General features: G+C 35.8%; 1 protein-coding gene across 2 annotated transcripts; it reads right to left on the bottom strand.

Annotated features, from left to right (window-relative positions):
- Positions 1–5147: 5147 nt before the first annotated feature.
- On the bottom strand, positions 5148–11413 carry LOC126698689 (uncharacterized). 2 transcript variants are annotated; one of them, XM_050396077.1, is made up of 6 exons: positions 11197–11413; positions 9953–10100; positions 9077–9153; positions 7064–8938; positions 6153–6267; positions 5148–6058 (listed from the first exon to the last, which is right to left on the bottom strand). In XM_050396077.1, exons 2-6 carry the CDS (start codon positions 10089–10091, stop codon positions 5355–5357), a joined length of 2910 nt encoding a protein of 969 aa, XP_050252034.1. In that variant the 5' UTR covers positions 10092–10100; positions 11197–11413; the 3' UTR covers positions 5148–5354. The 2 variants fall into 2 exon arrangements, with proteins under 2 accessions (XP_050252034.1, XP_050252035.1); XM_050396078.1 differs by having other exon boundaries at positions 7064–8530; positions 9089–9153.
- Between the last annotated feature and the right edge of the window lie 9122 nt (positions 11414–20535).

Below are 20535 nucleotides of genomic sequence, written 5' to 3'. Positions count from 1 at the left end.
CTATTACATGGTTATTTCTCCAGTCAGGGAGGAGTTTGGATGTAGAGCAGCATCATAATTGATCTTCATGGTGCCTAGAGTGGAGTAGGAGGTAGCCAAGTTTGTTCCATAACAAGGAGTGAAGAGGCTGGCATTGCTCACTTGGGCCCCAATTTTTTTGAGTTGAAGATGTCTTGGTTTCAAGCTTTCCAGATGTAATCAAGAGTTATTGCAGAAAAGTGCACGGAAATTTCCTTGCTCTCCAGGTCTTTGAAGATATCAAATGGTGGGTCTATTAAGAGTAAGACAATAGTAGTAGTTGATTTGATTTGTTGATTGCTTTATTAGATCTTTCATTGTGCATGGCCTTGCAAGGCTTTTAGGTGCTTAACACCTATATAGGGGTCAAAGTGGTTCTTGGACCTAAGCTAATTGACTCTTAAACTGAGTGGCGAATCTTTGGGGATTGCGATTTGCGACTCCTTGATATATCCCCAAGTTCACGTGCAGGATGAGCTCACAGTGGATTGATTTTACTCACTTTGCCGTGATGTCCACATTTCAAAGGTAAAATTAAGTGTGTGATTGAATACGGATGAAAAGTTAAAATTATTTTATTCTTTAGTTTATTTTTGGTATTATTTATAGGTTTTATTGTATTTTTTGGTATTATATACGAGCTTTGCAGTACTAGTTTAACTAGTTTTTACCTTTATCTATAGTACTTTCAACAATAAATTTTCAATTTTAGAAAAATTTAGTTTATTTTTGGTATTATTTATCGGCTCCATTGTACTTTTTGGTATTATTTACGAGCTCTGCAGTATTATTTTAACTAACTTTTACCTTTATCTATAGTACTTTCAACAATAAATTTTCAATTTTAGAAAAATAAGCAGTATCCAAACAAAACCACCCAAGTTTATACTACAATGAAATGATGGGGAAACATCCAAATTAACTGTTTTTTCAAATATGTTGAACGTGTGCAGTTCTATGAGTGTGGCTGTGGCTTGACAAAAATACCCCATCCATTTGCTAATAAGTATTCTTCTCAAAAGTACAAAAAAAAAAGTAAAAATATTTATCTATCCCTTTAATGAAATGAAAAGAAAATATCATTTTAATTCCAATTTAATAAAAGAAAAATAAAAAGTGAATAATATAATAGTAAAATTCTATATTTCTTTACTTTCAGTTTCTTCTTTTAATAAAATTTCAAAGACATTTTCATAACACATTTCATTCTATATATTCAATTTTCAAGGAAATAAAATATTTCATCCATAGCGTAAATTGTGATTTTTTTTTCTTCTTCTTTTTACCACTTTCTTAAGAAATGTTTAAAAGGAAATACAATCTCTTCTAGGTGAAAAAGTGACAAATTTCACTTTGGAAAAAGTGAAAAACAAGAAAATTGCCTTTTGCTTTCGTTCTTAAAAACAGGTGTTAAAAAACAAAACAAAAGGTGAAAAAACAGAAACCTCCAGACGGTAAACACTAATTTTCAACTATTTCAAGATTCGCTTGCTCGCCCCTCCAACTAAAAGAAAAGGTTAAAGGGAAGAAAAAGAAAATGTATATGATTACCAAAGATTCAAAGCATGCATTATTGGTTTCATAAATCTGTGCTAGTTTGAAAATAGACAATTTAATAGGTTAGTATTTGCATCATTGCATCTCTCTCTCTCTCTCATACACTCATGGAGACCCCCACACAAAATCTGTCCCTGTCATGTTTTAAACTGTCTGATCACCCTGATCAATTTGCCTATCCCGTGAATAACTCATTTGTTGTAGTAGGATTACAGTTCTTTTTGCCGTAACTTTTTTACTGACAGACCTTAAGTGGCTGTTTATTATTTTCTCATTGACTTTTTTTACTGTTCACAATTTACTGTTTGTCAATTATGAATATTCTTCTTTAACTACTAAAGATTTGAGAAGTGCACCACGTTTTCTTTTATAAATGTTTTTGTCTTCAGTGGGTAAAGTTTTCTCCTTTTAAAGTATCTGTTGTAATTTGTAAAAAGAGGTGCTCCAATTAAATAACCAAATCTTTGGATTTACACAGGATCCTGATTGATAAAGTTTTCAAATAAATTTTGAATCATAAACTAACGAACTAAAATTTAAAATTGAAATGAGATGGATTTGGAAAAGAATCATCTCACAGACCTGATAATCAAAGTCGGTCATCATGGTCATGGTGTTGAAATTTTGCTTTTAATGCATTGAATTGTTTCAACGTCAAAATCATCACACCCAATGGTAATCACTCTTCATTAGCTATTTAGAACACCTTTTGCAACATGTGACATACACCAAACTATGTTGAGACTAAAGGGTCCCAATAATTTTTAATAAATTATATATCTTATTTATCAAATTTTAATTTTTTAAGAGTTTGGACACAAAAAAAAATCTATATGATTTGGGCCCCTAAAAAAAAGTGATTGTTTAAGGAAATTAAAAAAGAAGTTAAAAAAAATTCAGACCCCATAACAAATAACAAGAGCTCCACTTAAATTTATTATTTTGTAAAAATATACGTGATAGTTCTAATAAAATTATATTCGAAGCATCTAGCTAAAGAAGTTTCATTGTCAATTCTAAAATAAAATACCTATTTAATATAGGTAATAAAATATTTTCTAAAGAGTTTTAGGTTTTTCAACCAAGTTACAACAATGCATTTTCGGTCTACATGTTCAATATGCTTAGTTTTCATAATTTTCTTGTGTAAATTTTTTTCTTCAATTTATTATTACTTTTTCTTATTTTCTAGTATGTAATTTAAATCTTTGGGGATAGGAAAGAGTGAAATGTAAAATGTTACATGACATGTCAATTGAAAGAAAAATTGAGGTTTTTGAGAGAATTATTGGAGCAATAGTTTGAGAGGAAGAGATTAACTCGGGGCTAACCATCCCTAGGCCAACCAACCATAGACTAAAAGCACTCTATTTGTTTAGATGGAAAATCTCTTGTGAAGATAGTTTTTTTGCATTTTCACGTAGTACAAAAAAAAAAAATCAAAAGAAAATTATATTTGATCAACGAAATATCCTAATAAAAATATGACTTGCTTTTTAGAAATTGTTTTTTTTTTTTTTTTTTTTTTTCGCACCATGCTAAATAAAGGAAGAAGTTACTGCCAAACATATAATTTTCCAAAAAATACTTTTTGGAAAACAACGCATTTTTAATATCAAATTACTTGCACTACAATTAAGTTTACTACAAATAAAATCAAGATTACTATTTTTTGGACTATCGTGTATGTTTAGAACTCATCGAGCACCTAACTATGTAATGATCAATACTACTTTACTAGCTAGCACTACAAATAATTATAGGAATAATTAAAACGAGCTCAGAGCCTCAGACCTTGAAATATCTACCGACCCTAACATGCTACTTGTAATATCTCTAGTCATGGTTCTCATTTCCACTCCAGTCGTGTCATTGAACAACTGAATTTCTTCAATTGGTTAGTAGGTCAACCACTACAAGAATTCATGTTGTGCTATGAGAAGCATTTAATCTGGTAGTAATATTTTGGTTTGGACCACAAATTGCTTTTTGCATGGACACCCCCACAATTGTCATTGGGACAAAATTGATAGGCAGCTATCTGTTTTGCTTCTTCCATAAGATCAGAAGACAGCAAAGAGAACACTTTGTCTGACTGTTTGTGGGGCTGCTAAGATCATCAGTCATTACCATCCCAGTTGGCTTACATGAAAAATGGACCATATATGCAATAAGAAAGGGATCTCTCTTATTAGGAAATAACCTGGATATATAAAAAATCGATAGGAGTAATGAATGTTATTGTCGTCTTACTATGTGTCTGCAGTTTCAATTATTGTTTATCAAAGTAAAAAACTAGGAAGTACGGAAACGTCATTTAGGGTACCGTATTCGTGTCGTATCGGCTACTTTATGTTATAATTTTTTAGAAATTACGCGTGTCACCGTGTCATATCCATGTCTGTGCTTCAGTTAAAAATGGAACCATACTATCAAGAACATGAACTAATATGATCCAAATGAATTACAGACAGTACTGTAAGGAGGAAGACCGAGATTATAATAGGTTCTACATGAACAGCTATTTTCTTCAAGCCGTTATTTGCTCTAGTTGAAGCATTAGACTAATACCAAACATGGTATTTCAATCTCCAACCATAGTAGTACTAAATATCAGCAGAGATTTTTTTACCTGATCAGCAATTTTCAATGTTCGTTCAAGCATTCTTGCTCTAGTTTTAGCATTAGACTCAAACCGATAATAGTACTAAAACTCAGAAGAGATTTGGGATGATATCAATTTCGGCTGCCAAGGACAGAAGCACTAACTTTTAAAATAAAAAATAAAAAATAAAAAAGATTGCAACCTTCGTAGTCGTAGAGCAGCCAAAATTAAATGTGTTCACAAGAAAGCCAAGACCAAAACCAATACGGTCAGAAGACCAAAATCAAAATCACAATTTTTCTTTAATTGTTAATAACAGTTCCTAACCGTCAAGCACTCAATGACAGAAATGACAGAGTCCAGTCTACTCTTCCCCATAACCAAAATCTATGTGCAAATCCACGGCTCAATAGTCAACCAAAATCAGTCAGGTTTGAATTACTTGGCAATTACCCAATTGGTGCAAGAATAAAATAAAAGGGATTCAAGACCCTAAAAATGATTCATTTAACATTAAAGCAGCTTTTCTCTTCATTTTTTAGCTGAGATAAGGTAGTAATATTGGAGAGGCTGATGGTCAAATCCAACTCTGCATCGGTTCAACTCTTCATTATATATACCCAATTAAATTCTGTGCACCCTTAAACCTACCAACCCCAGTTAATGTGCTGCAGATCTTTTATTAGTAAAAAAATTTTGGGAACAAGTCCAACAATTTGATATTTAAGACTTGAATCATTCAAAGGTAGTTGGTTTAAGTAGCAAGTCCAGAGTGCTCATGTACCAACAGCTGGAACTTCAACCTGGAAAAATACCACGAGCATGACACGGAACATAAATACCTTGACAAACATTGTTGGCCATGCTACTGAGTAACTTAAAATTTAAAAAAAAAAAAATCACAAATAAAAACATTAAGCTTGGATTAGGTTGTCAATCCCAATATGGCTAATATAAAAGACAGATATGACAGTAACAACGTTAAGTAGCTGATACATTTGTACATATATAATCAGAAAATCAGATTAAACAAACAATCAAAGAAAGACTATCTAAAACTATTTTCAATACAAAAGAGATTAGGTGAGTGGGACCATCTTTGTTGAAAATCAAATACACAAATTATAGAGTTAATATAAAAAAAGAAAAAAAGAAAAGAAAAAGCAAAGCCTGTTCACAACCTGCCTGTCAAATCAATCACTGCCTCTTCCACAAGCTCTTCCAGCAACTTCCCCTCAATCTCCTTTCCATAATTATCTATTTCCAATCTCAAAAGCTCATTCCACCCTTTTCCCACAACCTCCTTCCTCACCATCCTCTCCACCAGGTTGTTGCATTCCCCAACATCCCCCAAAAAGCACCTCCCCTCATTAAAAAACCAATCCTTTATTTGGGCCCACACGCAGTCCGCTAACATGGGTGACGCACCCTCTAAGACCCTGCTGTTGGCCCCATTGCGTTGCCTTCCCATTAAGCACCCATAACCAGTGATTTCCATTAGTGCAGCATTAACACAGTCGTATACAAGCTTCCGATTTGATCTCCATTGCCTTCGCTTTGCCTCATGGAGAAGCTCCTTGTCATGCAGGGATGCATATTTGTCTCTCAATGATGGGTCCAATGGACTTTCAAGTGAATGCCAATTGGCAGAAAATGACTCCAATTGCACCTCATCCTCAAGACCAGACACTGATAGTAGTGTTTGGACAAGGCCAAGCCAATCTTGTTCTGCTTCCTCAGTGCCTGGAGAAACTGAAGGTTTTAATGTATAAGGAGTGGCTGTCTCTGCACAAGCATCATCCCACGACAGGGTCCTAGCCATTGATTCAATAGGTGGCGATTTGTCAATTAAGTTAGACTTAATAGGCAATAATCTTCCTGTTTATATGAAGAAAAAAATAGTCAGTAAGGTATTGATGCATGAAGCCAAATAAACGAAAACTTTCCCAGATATGAGACTGCTTCATATTACCAGAGGACTCTAGAGTTGCATTATCATCTTCAAATGGTGGTTCCAAAACTGAAATTGGACTCGGCTGGTCCTGATTCTCAATCACATTCCCAGGCTTGGTTACAGATAATCCTGCCTGCAAATAGCATGATAACCATTGATAAATAATATAATTACAGGATTCTGCATTCAAAATTCAGGAACAACAACAATAACAAACAATTCAGGGAGCCAATTAAAGCAATACTAAAAGCTAAGTGCGTTCAGTGTATTGTTCTATCATCATTTTTAGTGGGACAATCAAGAGCCTCATGCTATACTAGAAGCAGAAACCTCAGGTTGGCATATAGCTTGCTAGAACAATGCAATGGGCAACAATCAGTGACAAAAAAAAATTGATAAGTTATGAAGTAAAGATATTACAACTTTAAATTTTGATATTAATTTCTTCTTCATGAAAACAAATACATCAGACACATTGTAAGATAAGGGAATCATGATTGCATGTATTTTGCTTAAATGCTGCGGCATTGTGCACCAACACCCTTATCAGCATCCTTGTTACATATATTCTAACCCATCTCAGAGCCTACAATTTCCATTCATCACTAACCTCCTAGATTATCTAGCATTCTACATTTTACATTCATTAGTTGAGGGCAAGCAGGGAAAGCACAGAAAAGGGTAGATTAATCTGGATGAGCAATATAGTAGTAACATCTATCTAGTATCAGGACAAAGGTTACAAAGAAATCAGACGTCAACCACATACACTGGCAAACAATAGCAATGTATTACAGGAATTTATTTTCTTTTCCTTTTCCTTTTTTTTTTTTTTTTGTGGGGGGGGGGGGGGGGGGGGGGAGGGGGGTGCTAATTAACTATGATTAAATATATAATATGATTAAAGAAGCATGAGAAATAAATACTACCTCACAAGACGCTATGCCTTGTTTTTGTCCCATGCTGGTCATATCTGGAGAACTTTTGCCTGCCGACACATGGGGATCAGGACAAAGACGACCATCATTAACACGTTGAGAGGCATCATCACTAATCACTCCATGAGGATGTGATGGAGATGCTGTTGTTTCAGGGGAGGCAAAATTAGCTTCATCTTTAGTTTGAGATGCAGCACATTTATCCTTATTCGATTTCTTACTCCTTGAGAAAAATAAACTTGAAACCTTCCCTTTGAATGATGATTTCATGCCCTTTGCTTTTGTCAGCTCCTTGGGAACATGTGTTCTGACCACCTCAATATCAGAAACTTCAACATTGAGCCTGGCACCATACACTGTAGAAGATGCAGGAACAGATTTTGACCTCAGAAGATTTTTAGGAGAATCAACCACACCTTCTTCTTTATTTAAATTATTGGTTACACATGAGACTGATTCCCTTGGATCTTGTTCTTTATTACTATCCTTGTCCTCAGATCCCACTGACTTCTTTGTATCCGAAAGAGCAAGCATCTCACCCAAAGTACTAGAGCTTCTCCGGGCATGTCTTTGTTCTTGAGAAGTCCCAAGTGATGCCATCATGGCCCATCTTTCAGAGAGTCGCTTCTTTGCTTCTCTACAAACTGATGACTCTGGAGAACATGATGCACGGCTGAAGGATGAAGGAGAATAAGGGCTACCAAACCTATTGATGTAATCCCATGAATGCCTAGGAGACGGTGACATGACTTCAGAATCACTAAGATTTCCCGCTGCATACTCAGTCTCTGATTTATTAAATGAACTCTCATCACCAGTGTAGCCATTGGAAAAAACAGAAGAAAGCAAAGTCTCATCCCTTAGGTGACCCATCAAATTTTCACGCACCTGCCTGGTGATCTCCTTTGCCATTTCCCTTGATTCTAATATTTCAGTGTCTTCATCTTCCTCATAAAAGCTTTCACCATGCAATATTTTTGGTGATAAGGAAGGTGAAGAAACAACAGCCTTGATGTCTTGACTCTTGCCAGGGCTAGGCTTCAATACCACTATTCTAGTTGGTTGAAAAGGACTTTCATCAACTTTCTGATTCACAGAACTAGGAGAATATCCAGGGTCACCTTTGTCCCACATAACCGCTTGGTTCACCTTAGCCGGCTTCTTTATTTGTTTATCATTCTTTTTCCCTGATCCAACAAATTTGTCATTATCAACCATCTTCGAAGGTCTAAGAACAGTGATTCGCTTTGTCTCAGGAGGTGGAGGAATAGACTTCAGGTCATATAGATGTTGGGAACATAAGGAATTTGGTTCTTGCAAAATCTTCAGTAATAAATCTTTATTGGAACTTAAAACTTCCAATGCATCTTGAAATTCCTTAGATTGGCGAAGCCTTTCATCTGTAGAGAGTCGCTTTGCTTCCATGAATTTTTGACGAACAAGAGCCATCTTTTTCTCATTGATATTGTCATTATGCCTTCCCTTCTGTGGTGATTTATCTCTTCTACAATTTGTCTTTTCAGATTGCTGCCAGATTTCATAAACATCTTTATATTCATTCTGTTCTGGAGACTGATAAACTTCACATAGCATGCCTTTGTCAGAAAAGCCCTCTTCTTGCTGCCAAGAACCCAATGGTATTCCTGAATGACTTAAACTACGCCGTGAATAACCTCTTGCACGGTTTCTTTGAGCAGCTGAATCAGGCTGCACGTGGGGGAAGGCATCAAGCCCCATCAACTTGGCAACCACATTGGGTGGATTGTGCTTGGAGTCCCCTTCTTTTAACATTTCTTGGTCTATAAGCATCTTCATGGGTGTTCCATTTGCCTTCTTGCTTGAAGAGAACCTTGAGTCGGACACAATCTGCATGCTCCACAGAAATGCAACACAAATCAGGACATCGAAGCTTATAATGATTCAGAAATGAATGAGAGACACTTGCATAGAAATTGTTTCCAAACTGGTCTATAATTAATTATGCACAATAACCCTAAAAGTTACCAATTTATCCTCTATCTGATCTCCAAGAGGACTCCGTGTCCTTGCCACATCCGATCTACTCCTTGATAGCGAAGAACCTGCCAAACAACCAATTCCATCTCAACAATAGATAGAAATAGTATAAAATAATTTAAATTTATTTGTTAAGTTAAAAATGCACACCCACGACCATACTCTCCATCTCTTTATATAGGAAGGAGGAAGTTGTATTAAATTAGAGCTCATCGGCAATAATTTAATCTAAAATATACAACTAAAGAAACCATAAGAGAAGTAGCCGGCCTGGTTGAGGAGAGAAAAGAGGATATTGTAATTTAACAACAATATTACTCAATTGAGCTCAAAATGATAATTACTTCAAGCCTCTATCTGGTGGGGGAGATATTATTTTATGATTTATACCCCCACCCATGAGAGAGAAGCATAGACAGAGAAAGCAAATTAACTAACCACCAAAGAAGGGGATCTACATCAACCTGAAGGAATTTACGCATGATGCCAATAATACAGGCCAAGCAGACAGATGAACAAAATTAAATCAAAATTCTCCACTAGCATAATGTATATTGTTCAAGAACTTCAGAACGTACAAGGCAATTTAAAAGTTATAGTTAACAATGCCAAATGACATTGCACGTAGTTCTTTTTGAAAACAACTACAATAGGCAAAAAAAAAAAATCCAGTAATGGAATAGACTGACATTAAAACAAGTGAACTTTAACAAATGGGGCTGTCAAAATTTTTTTCATTACACGATTAATACAATCATATGCCATAACCGCTCAAGAATTTATAGAGTAACTGATTACCAAAGCAAAGATCAGTCAAAAAAAATTATAGTCAACGATGAAGAGAAATATGAGAAAGGAAACTACCATCACGATGCGGTTTATCGGTAAGCATCTTGTTTCCAGCAACGCCCGAACTCAAATCAAAAAGGTTCACCATTCTTCCCAGACATCCTGGGATGGGATTCTCAGTAGTGTAAGGTTTCCTGCTCTGAATCCCATTCATTTTAAACGCCTGTAGTGACAACATTTCAGAAAATTAATCCCAAAATACCATCTTTCCTTCAATAATTAATTATAAAAAATAAAATGCATACATAGAAGCATTTATACACTTTGAATACATACCATATATTCTACACAAATAAGGAAAGAACAAGAAGATTGTAATCCTAATCACCCAAAACATTGCATACATATAAATCACTCCTACATTTGCTTACCAAAAAAATTAAAGCTCAAACACAGATGTTATTTTTTACTTAAAAGCAGGTAAGCTTCATGTTCCCCTACAATAAATAATATAAAATAAAGATAAAAGACGTAGAGCGTGAGAGAGGGAGAGAGAGAGAGAGAGCTATTTGTTTAAAACACTGTTTATGGCCTAAAGTAATGTGAAAATGAGAATTACAAAAGACAAGTCCACTTCTATGCAGAGAGAAAATTAACCATATTCGCATGAGATATCACATCAATTCATGCGTCACTATATTCCCTGATCAAACTCAAGGTAAAGCTTAATAAAAAAACTCCATTAATATTTCAAAAAAAAATTCCTAAAAAATAACTCCATAATTTTTTTTTTTTTAGTTTTGGCTAAGCTACACTGATCAAAGCCTCTAAAGTCTCAAAGACCCTAAAACTAAATCTCACTGATACCCACTTAGTAAAAAAAAATGCTCAAAGGCCCAAATTTTGATTCAAAAAGGCAAAACCCAGAACAGAAATGAACCAAAATTACGCATATTTATACTAAAAAAAAAAAAGTTAATTAAAACATACCCAAAAAGGAAAAACAGAAAATTACGTGGGACTAAAAGTAGACTGTAACAAAAAGCAGAATTTTGAAGTGCACAAAAAGCTGCACTTTGAGCAGAAAACAAAAGCAAATCTAGAAAGAGAGAGTAAATTTGATTCGAGTATCATAGAGATCCAAAAGAGGGCAAAAAGGACAAGTCCCCACCCAAAAAAAAAAAAAAAAAAGCACTACATTCACAGAAATGAAACCCAAAGATTCACAGACCCAGAAAGCAGAAACCCACAAAAAAGAGTGTGATATAAAGTGAAGCAAATATGGAAAGAGAGGATGTGGGGGTGGGGTGGGGGGGGACCTGGGGTGGCCGGAAATGGCATTCCGGTACGGCGGAGAGATGAGTTGGATCTGACGTGGCACGATGGGATCCGCGGGTATCTCTCTCTGACTGGATGTGCGTGTGAACGAGTGTGTGTGTTTGTGTTAGATAGAGAAAGAAAGAGAGAAGTGGAAGTGAGGTGGTTTTGTTTTGGTGGTATATTGTGGGTAGTTGTAATTGAAAAATTATAAAGTTACGTTAAGGCTTTGATTGTATTATTATTATACTCTCCCTCTCTCTCTCTCTCTCTCTCATATCATATCATACCATGTTTTACTCTCCCACCGACTATGTGTCTTACTCTAAATTGCATTTTTTTTTTTTTTAAGGGACTCGACTTACAATTAGGTTGCATTCCACTTAGCAAAGTGAGTTTAAAATCACCTTATTTTACTATTTAGCTTATTTTTGTTACTATTTAATTTATTTTTATTACTATTTATAGTTCTACTGAACTTTTTGATATTATTCACGGGTTTCACTATACTATTTCAGCTAGTTTTTATTTTTATCTACAGTATTTTCAGCAAAAAATTCAATTTTAATTAAATATGTTGTTTCCAATCGAACCCTTAGTATTTACAGTACTTTCAGCAAAAATTTTAATTTTAATTAAATAAGTTGTTCTCAATCGGACTCCTAGCATTCTGGAGCCAACTCATTCCTTCTTTTTTTTTTAATCTTTTTTTAAGGGACTCATTTTTTCTTATTTTTTAGAGAGACTCGTCTTAGAGCCAATATTTCAAATACATGTCCGCTTCATTGCATTGAGCACTTAGAGCTATGTCTTCCCTTTTCTCAGGTTGTGCTTATTTTTATGAGTTGTTTTTTTTAAAGAGATTGTTGCATATACTTAAATAAATAAATAAGAGAAGAGAGAGATTACTACATACTACATAGACTTAAATTTAATTAGCATTGTCAAATTTTAAACATTACACAAAAAATTAATTAAAATTTGATTAATTATATTGTTGATGTCGCAATTATCACATTATTATTATTATTATTATTATGGTTAATTTATAAATTTCTTTTAGTATAATTAATAATATTTGTTAATATTTTTTCATAATAATTTTACTTTTGTGATTAAAAACAAGAAATATATATTGATGTTTTGGGAATTTTTATGATTTTTAATTAATTCAACCATTAAAACTTTTATTGACCAAGAAACCTAGTATCTTAATCCTGTCTATATTAAAAAAAAATATATATATATATATATATATATTAGCGTTTTTGTATGATCTATACCAATTATCATAGAGTTGAAAACTATAGATTTAAATACCATATGATCATGTTTATGGGGAAAAAATGGTGGGAATTTTTCTATTGTTATTTTAAAAAATAAAAAATCTTAAGGTATTTGCAATATTGTACTCCTAATCTAGGGCATTTTTGGTTTGGCCTTCTTTTGTTTTGGTGATTCAAGGCTGGGATCCAAAATTTATGTCGATTTTGCCTTAAACTATTTTAGATTAAATATCTTTTAGAAGGAAATATATATATATATATATATATATATATATATTAGTTGGATTTCTTTTTTATATCCAAAAATAATTAAATTAATTCAAAAAATATTATGTACATTTTTTTCGAGGAACCGGCAACCAGGGTCTCTAAGTTTACTAAAATGGATTAAGGAGTTCAAATCTTCAAATTATACTAACAAACAATTTGTAACTTATGGGTTTTGGTTAACTTATCTATAAAAGTCCCTAGAAAGTATGAGCACTTGATGATTATTTGTATTAGGAAGCAAAAATTATAAATAAATTAAAAAAAAAAAAAAAAAACTATGAAGTCCCTTGTCATCAATTAAGTCACCAATTCAAATGAGAGAGAGAGAGAGAGAGAGAGAGAGAGAGAGAGAGAGAGAGAGAGAGAGAGAGAGAGAGAGAGAGAGAGAGAGAGATGGATGTTAGCTAACTTTATTCCATAGTATGCCTTTTTGTCCAATAGGAAGGAGAAATGTTGAGCACTCTTCTAACTAGATGAGTTCTTACATTCTCTTCATTCATTTATTCACTAAATCAAAATTTATACATGAATTTTTTTTGAGATAAAGATAAATATCTTATTTCCTTAGAATTTAACACACAAAAAATCATGACTTATCATAATTCAAACTAACCTAAGTCATCTTTGCCCAAACTAATTTATTTGAATCAATACAAAATACCTTTATCATTATTACCTAGTGTTATTCAAAACTCATAACAAAAAAAGTAGTTACATAAGTTGGATTTGGGTTTTTTCAAACTCAAAAAAAGTCAAACTTGAATTTAGTTTTATCTATGTATTTATAATTGATATCTGGTAGTTTATTAAAAATGAATATTATAGCTTATAAGAATTTCATTAATAATAAAATGGGTAATTACATTCTTCTCTCTTGAGATTTGAGAAAATGATACTCCACCTCAACTTGGAAGAGACAAAATATTTCCCCCTTGACACCCTTTTGACAAAATTTTGTTAAAGTGAGGCATTAAAAAATTAGATTCATTGTCCTAGAAGAACTCCTATGAAGGAAGAAGAATTACCTTTCTTTATTTCTTATTCCCTAATTCTAAAATCAATTGTTTTAATTAAAGAGTTTTAAAAAAATTGGATGAATTTTTATTTTATTCTTTTTCTTTTTCCAACAAGCAATGGAGAGATTTGTCGTTGCAAGTCATTTGGTGCTTGATAAACTTTGCATTTATTTATGTTCTAAAATTATCCATTATGTTTTTACTAACTGATGAGTTAGAAATTTATGATTGTCATTAAGCTGAGATCGTCATTAACCAAGAGAAGACGTTATGCATTTGTTACGCTCATTGATGACAAAGTGTAACGGAAGGAGCAACGGTCATAGAGTGAGCTGTGAACTTCAGACGAAGATTTTGTAACGCACTAACCGTTGAGCATAAATACAGCAATTCATTGCCCATTAATGAGGCACATAACTATAAAAAGAGAAGGCAACAGAAGTTAAAGGTACACACAAAAATACTCTATGAAAATCATTCTCTAGTCAATTCTCTCTAAAATCTTTCTCCCTTACTGACTTAAGCATCGGAGGCGGTTTAGCTAACGCCACACTGGCGTGTTACTCTTCCACCCAGTTTGTTTTGCAGGTTTTCCTCCAACAGAGACAACCCCAATCACAGCTTCATCCATCTACTACGACGAGGAGCTCAACTGCTAATTTTTTGCATCATCAGTTTGGCGCCATCTGTGGGAATCACTAATCATTCAAGCCATCTTTCCTAGAGAAAAAAAGAGTTCCTCGAATTACGAGATGGAGCCAGAAGTTGTACAACATCCAGAAGCTGTGCAACAGCAACAAATCCAGGCCCTCCTAGCTAATGTGGAAGAACTGACTCACCATAATGAAAAGCTGCAAAAGACAATAGAATCCCAAAACCCAAAACGTCAGCGAACAATTGAAAACCAAAATGAGGAAGAGCAGCTTAGAAGACTTAAAGGGCACAACAATAAAGAAGAACCAAACTCCCAAGCCAACAAGCGAGATAGGACCTCAGGAGAAGATTCCTCTAGGATGGAGAATGAGCTTTGCAACATGAGGAAAGAGATGGACAAATTAAGAAGTGCCATGAAGGACAAAGGCGAGAAGAATTTGGATGGGATGATTCAAAGGGCAAACTCACCATTTACCATTGGAGTATTGAACCGTCCCTTCCCACCGAAATTCCCTCTCCCATAGCTAGAATCATATGATGGTTCCAAGGATCCCTTGGATCACATTGAATCATTCAAGACACTGATGCTGTTGCAGATGACCCTAAACGAGGTGATGTGCAGGGCATTCCCAACGACATTGAAAGGAGCAACTAGAGTATGGTTCAGCAAGATACCCGTAGGAACTATTGCAAATTTTGGAATAACTTAGCAAGGGTTTTGTTCGTCATTTCATTGGGGGGCAAAGACATAAGAAGCCAATCGGTCATCTTCTCAACATTCAACAGGCAGAAGGAGAATCACTAAGACAGTACGTGACCCGATTCAATAAGGAGCTACTGCAGGTAGACGAAGTTGAAGATCAAGTCATCCTTATAACTTCCCAAGCAGGGTTGCTACCAGGGGATTTTTTCTTCTCAATCACCAAAAGCCCACCAAAAATGGTTGTGGAATTGCTTCGAAAAACTCAGATGTACATGAATGCAGAAGACGCGGTACTTGCAAAAGAAATGAAAGGAAAAAGGAAGAGAGACGAAGGAACAAGCAGCAATCGCAATAAAAAGAAGGAGACATGAAGTGTTGGGCAAACGGTAGGAAAAAAGAAGGAACTTTCGGATAGAAGGCCAAAGTTCACTAACTTTACTCCTTTAATAATGACAATTGAGCAAGTCTTGATGCAGATAAGGGACAATCCCTCCCTACAATGGCCGAAGCCAATCAGTGCTCTAGCAAAAAGAAAGGACAAGAACAAGTACTATAAATTCCACTAGGACCACGAGCATCGCATCGACGAGTGTAGACATTTGAAAGACCAGGTGGAGACTTTAATCTGGCAAGGGAAGTTACAAAAGTATGTCTGGAAAATGGAGCCCTACAAATATCAACGGAAAGACGATAAAGATAGAGATTGAGAAGTAGGAGATAGTAAACCTCCTACAGGAGAGATAAAGATGATCTCAGGAGGATTGACGGTACGCGAAATGCTGAAGTCCCTGAAAAAGGCCCATGAGAAAGAAATAAATAGTGTCCATTCACAACTCCCTCCAGTGAAAATGCCAAGGAATGACGAACCTAATATCATCTTCTCAGAGAGAGACTATCGCGACATTAGACAACCCCATGACGATCCATTGGTAATCATACTCAGAGTAGAATTCTACATCCACCAGGTACTTATTAACAACGGAAGCTCAGCACATATCATCTACTTACCTGTGTTTCAGCAGATGAAACTGGACAAGAGAAGGACCGGGTGTTTCACCTCTCCTCTAGTGAGCTTTACTGGGCATAGAATCGTCCCTAGGGCCATCGTCACTCTAACCGTAATTGCAGGCATTTACCCAACACAGATCACCAAGAAAATTGATTTCCTTATAGTTAACTACCCTTCAACATACAACATCGTCTTGGGAAGACCTGCACTCAACAGGCTAAGAGCAGTGATGTCAACATATTACTTGAAGGTGAAATTTCCAACGGCCCATGGGGTAGGAGAAATCAAAAGAAATCAAGTTCTGGCAAGAGAGTGCTACCAAGCTGCCTTAGCATCTGGGAAGAACCACACATGGGTGATCAAAGAACTAGAGCCCATCTCCGAACCGTCAGAAATACCACAAGAAGTTGAGGTCGTCCTAGGAGATTTGTCAAAGGTAGTGAAGATAGGATCAACACTCTCGACTCTGGAGAAAGAGAAGATGATTTCCCTCTTGAGGGTAAACCAGATGATTTCCCTCTTGAGGGTAAACCAAGATGTTTTCGCTTGGAAACATGAGGATATGCCTGAAATTGATAGGAAGATTATAAAGGATCGTCTCAACATCAACCCAGAGTGCAAACCTGTACAGCAAAAGTGGAGAATATTTGCACTAAAGTGCAATAAAGCAGTAACTAAAGAAGTAGAGAAGCTACTAGAAGCTGGTTTCATCAGGGAACTCTCCTATCTAGATTGGCTAGCAAACGTGGTAATGGTAAAAAGAGCAATGACAAATGGAGGATGTGCGTTGATTTCACAGACTTGAACAAAGCCTGCCCAAAGGATAGCTTCCCTTGCCAAGGATTGATTAACTGGTAGACTCAATTGCTGGACACAAGCTCTTAAGTTTCATGGATGCATTTTCTAGATACAACCAGATCCTTATGGATGAAGAAGATCAAGTGAAGACCTCGTTTGTCACAAGCGAAGGGTTGTATTGCTACAAAGTTATGCCCTTTGGATTGAAGAACACAGGAGCCATATACCAAAAATTGGTGAACCGCATGTTCTCTCACCAAATTGGAAGGAATTTTGAAGTATACTTTGACGATATGCTGGTGAAAAGCAAGGATGAAGCCAACCACTTGGACGATCTGAAAGAAACCTTCAGCACACTATATAAGTACAATATGAAATTAAACCCTGCAAAGTGTGTTTTTGCTGTTGCTTCAGGGAAATTCTTGGGATTCATGATGTCCCAACGAGGCATAGAGTCAAATCTAAACAGAGTAAAGGAAATAATCGAGCTCAAATCACCAAAAAAAGTGAAGGAGGTTCAGAGCTTGACAGGAAAGGTTCGCAACTCTCTCTAGGGCAACGGACAAGTGCATGCCATTCTTCAAGGTCTTGAAAAAGACCTTTCAGTGGACTGATGAATGTGAAGAAGCCCTTGCAAAGTTAAAAGAGTACTTGACGAAGCCACCATTGCTAAGTCCCTAGGTGATGGAAGAAAAGCTATACCTCTACTTAGCAGTGTCTAACATGGCAGTAAGTTCAGCACTGATCAGAGAAGAAGAAAATGTCTAGAAGCCAGTCTACTATACCAGCTAGGCATTCCAGGGAGCAGAGGCAAATTACCCAAGGATGAAAAAGATAGCTTTCGCATTGGTGGTCGCTTCTAGGAAACTTCGTCCTTACTTCCAATCATACTCCATCATAGTTATGATAGACCAACCAATAAGAAAGACAATGAACAAGATAGATGCAGTTGGACGACTCATCCAATGGGCAGTTGAGCTGGGCCAATTCGACATCAAATATCGGCCTCGAGTAGCAATCAAAGCCCAAGTACTAGCAGACTTCATCGTAGAATTCACCTACCCTTACAAGTAAGAAGAACTCTCCCTGGAAACATGGACAGTCCAAACAGATGGGTCTACCACAAAAAAAGTAGAAGGGGCAAGAGTAGTGCTCATATCTCCAGAAAGAGAAATATTGATGTATGCAGTTAGACTGCAATTCTCAGCAACGAATAATAAGGCTGTGTATGAAGCATTACTAACAGGATTAAGTCTAGCAAAAGCTCTCGGAGCAAAGAATCTTATCGTCTAATTGATTCTCAGCTCATAATTGGACAAGCGAAGGGAGATTATGCAGCCAAAGAAGAGAGGATGCAGAAGTACCTAAAGATTGTCTAACAACTCTCACAGCACTTTGACAACCTAGACTTTGTGCAAATCCCTCGGGCCAAAAATGCAGAAGCTAACTTCCTAGCAAGATTGGCCTTATCAAACGACTACAATGCGACCTTCAAACTATGTATAGATATGAGGGGGCAACCAAGTACAGAAGGTGAGTAAGTTCTGAAGATAAAAGAACAAGACGAGTGGATGACTCCCATCGTCCGTTATTTGAAAGAAGGATGGCTCCTAGAAGATAAAACGAAAGTAAGGAAGATACAGATCAGAGCAGCCCGCTTCGTCATTATTGACGATGTGCTGTATAGACGAGGTTATTCACTCCTATACTTAAGATGTGCTAACTCAAAAGAAGCAGATTATGTGCTCCGTGAGATACACAAAGGAATTTGTGGAAATCATGCTGGAGCAAGGTCTTTAGCAGGAAAAGCACTTAGAGCAGGATACTATTGGCCGACTTTACAGAAGGATGCACACGACCTCGTCAGAGCATGCGATAAGTGTCAATGCTTTGCAAATGTCCAGACATGACCAGGAGAGACGATGACACCCATATCCTCACCATGGCCTTTCGCCCGATAGGGGATTGACATTATGAGCCCATTCCCTTTAAGGAAGAAGCAACTCAAATTTCTGATCGTCGCAATTAATTACTTCACAAAATGGGTAGAAGCAGAACAAGTAGCAACGGTATCTATAGGTTTGGAGTCCTACGTGTCATAATAGCAGACAATGGAAAGCAGTTTGACAATCCCAAGTTTCAAAAATTTTGCCAAGACTTAGGAATCAAGAACCACTACTCTTCTCCAAGATACCCTTAAGTTAATGGTCAAACAAAAGTGACAAATAGAAGCCAACTCAAAATTATCAAAACTCGGCTTGAGGGGGCAAAAGGCGCATGGTCTGAAGAACTACCAAATGTCCTTTGGGCATATAGGACAACCACAAGAGTTCCAATAGGAGAAATGCCATTCAGACTGACATTTGGCACTGAAGCCGTTATACTAGTGGAAGTGGGACTAACGAGCCTCCAAGTTAAAACTTATGAAGGTCAGAAGAACTAGCAGGAGCTTAACATCAACTTAGATCTAATTGATGAAGTCAAAGAGGAGGCCGCGAAGCAAATGACCAAACACAAGGAAGCAATGGCCAGATACTACAACATAAAAGTCAAGGTAAGAAGGTTCAATACAGGAGACATTGTCATCAGGAAGATATCACAGGCAATGAAGGACCCATCCCATGGAAAATTGGAACTAGCTTGGGAAGGCCCCTATGAAGTAATCTGTCACTTCAGAGAAGGCTCTTACTACCTAAAGTCTTTAGACGATCAGGAACTGCCTCGACCATGGAACATAGAACATTTGAAGAAGTACTATCAGTAAGGAATTTTTTATATTTCAAGTTGCCCAATCTTCATCTCAGTATTTACATTAGTTATTACTTTCGTCATTCATAGATCAATAATACACGAGAGCATTATCCATGCGTATTTATCAATAATTATCCATGAGCTATTTATCAACAAAAATATATGCAACACTCAGGAGTTATTCTTCAGAGACGTCCCAAGAATCTCCGTCATTAAAATTTAAAATCAAAAGCTGTTCATCACAGTTGACATCGTCATAACCATCAAGGTTGTTAATACACAACCATCAAAGTCAACTAAATCAAGAGTTGTTCAAACACAACTATTATCATCGTCATTCAGACATAACCAAAAAAAAAAAAAAAAATGGTTAACCTAAAGATGCTCTAATAGCGTGACTCCAAGTCATGCGTACAACGCAACATTGTCATTACTAATAACGTCATGGCATATGAAAAAAAAAGGAAGTTGTTCAAACACAACTTCTAATATCGCCATTCAAACATGACTTAATAAAATTGTTCAAACACAACTAAAAAAGGAGTTGTTCAAACACAACTTCTAATATCGTCATTCAAACATGACTCAATAAAAATTGTTCAAACACAACTAAAAGAGAAGTTGTTCAGACACAATTCCTATCATCGTTATTCAAACAAAAAGTTGTTCAAACACAACTAAAAGAAAAGTTGTTCAAACACAGCTCTTATCATCGTCATTCAAACATGACTTAATGAAAGTTGTTCAAACACAACTAAATGAGAAGTTGTTCAAACACAACTCCTATTATTGTCATTCAAACATGACTTAATGAAAGTTGTTCAAACACAACTTCTATCATCATCATTCAAACA

Source organism: Quercus robur, chromosome 9 (genome assembly GCF_932294415.1).
Source record: "Quercus robur chromosome 9, dhQueRobu3.1, whole genome shotgun sequence".
NCBI classification, from domain to species: domain Eukaryota; kingdom Viridiplantae; phylum Streptophyta; class Magnoliopsida; order Fagales; family Fagaceae; genus Quercus; species Quercus robur.
Note: the sequence above shows the minus strand (reverse complement) of the source record. Positions and strands in the feature narration are given on the sequence as shown.

What these genes read in the sequence shown, in the direction of transcription:
- LOC126698689 (XM_050396077.1), bottom strand. Translation starts at nt 10,091, where the DNA reads ATGAATGGGATTCAGAGCAGGAAACCTTACACTACTGAGAATCCCATC. An exon ending in CGATAAACCGCATCGTGATG is followed by an intron (nt 9,154 to 9,952) that starts GTAGTTTCCTTT and finishes GTTGTTTGGCAG; the next exon opens with GTTCTTCGCTATCAAGGAGT. An exon ending in AAGGCATAGCGTCTTGTGAG is followed by an intron (nt 6,268 to 7,063) that starts GTAGTATTTATT and finishes TGCTATTTGCAG; the next exon opens with GCAGGATTATCTGTAACCAA.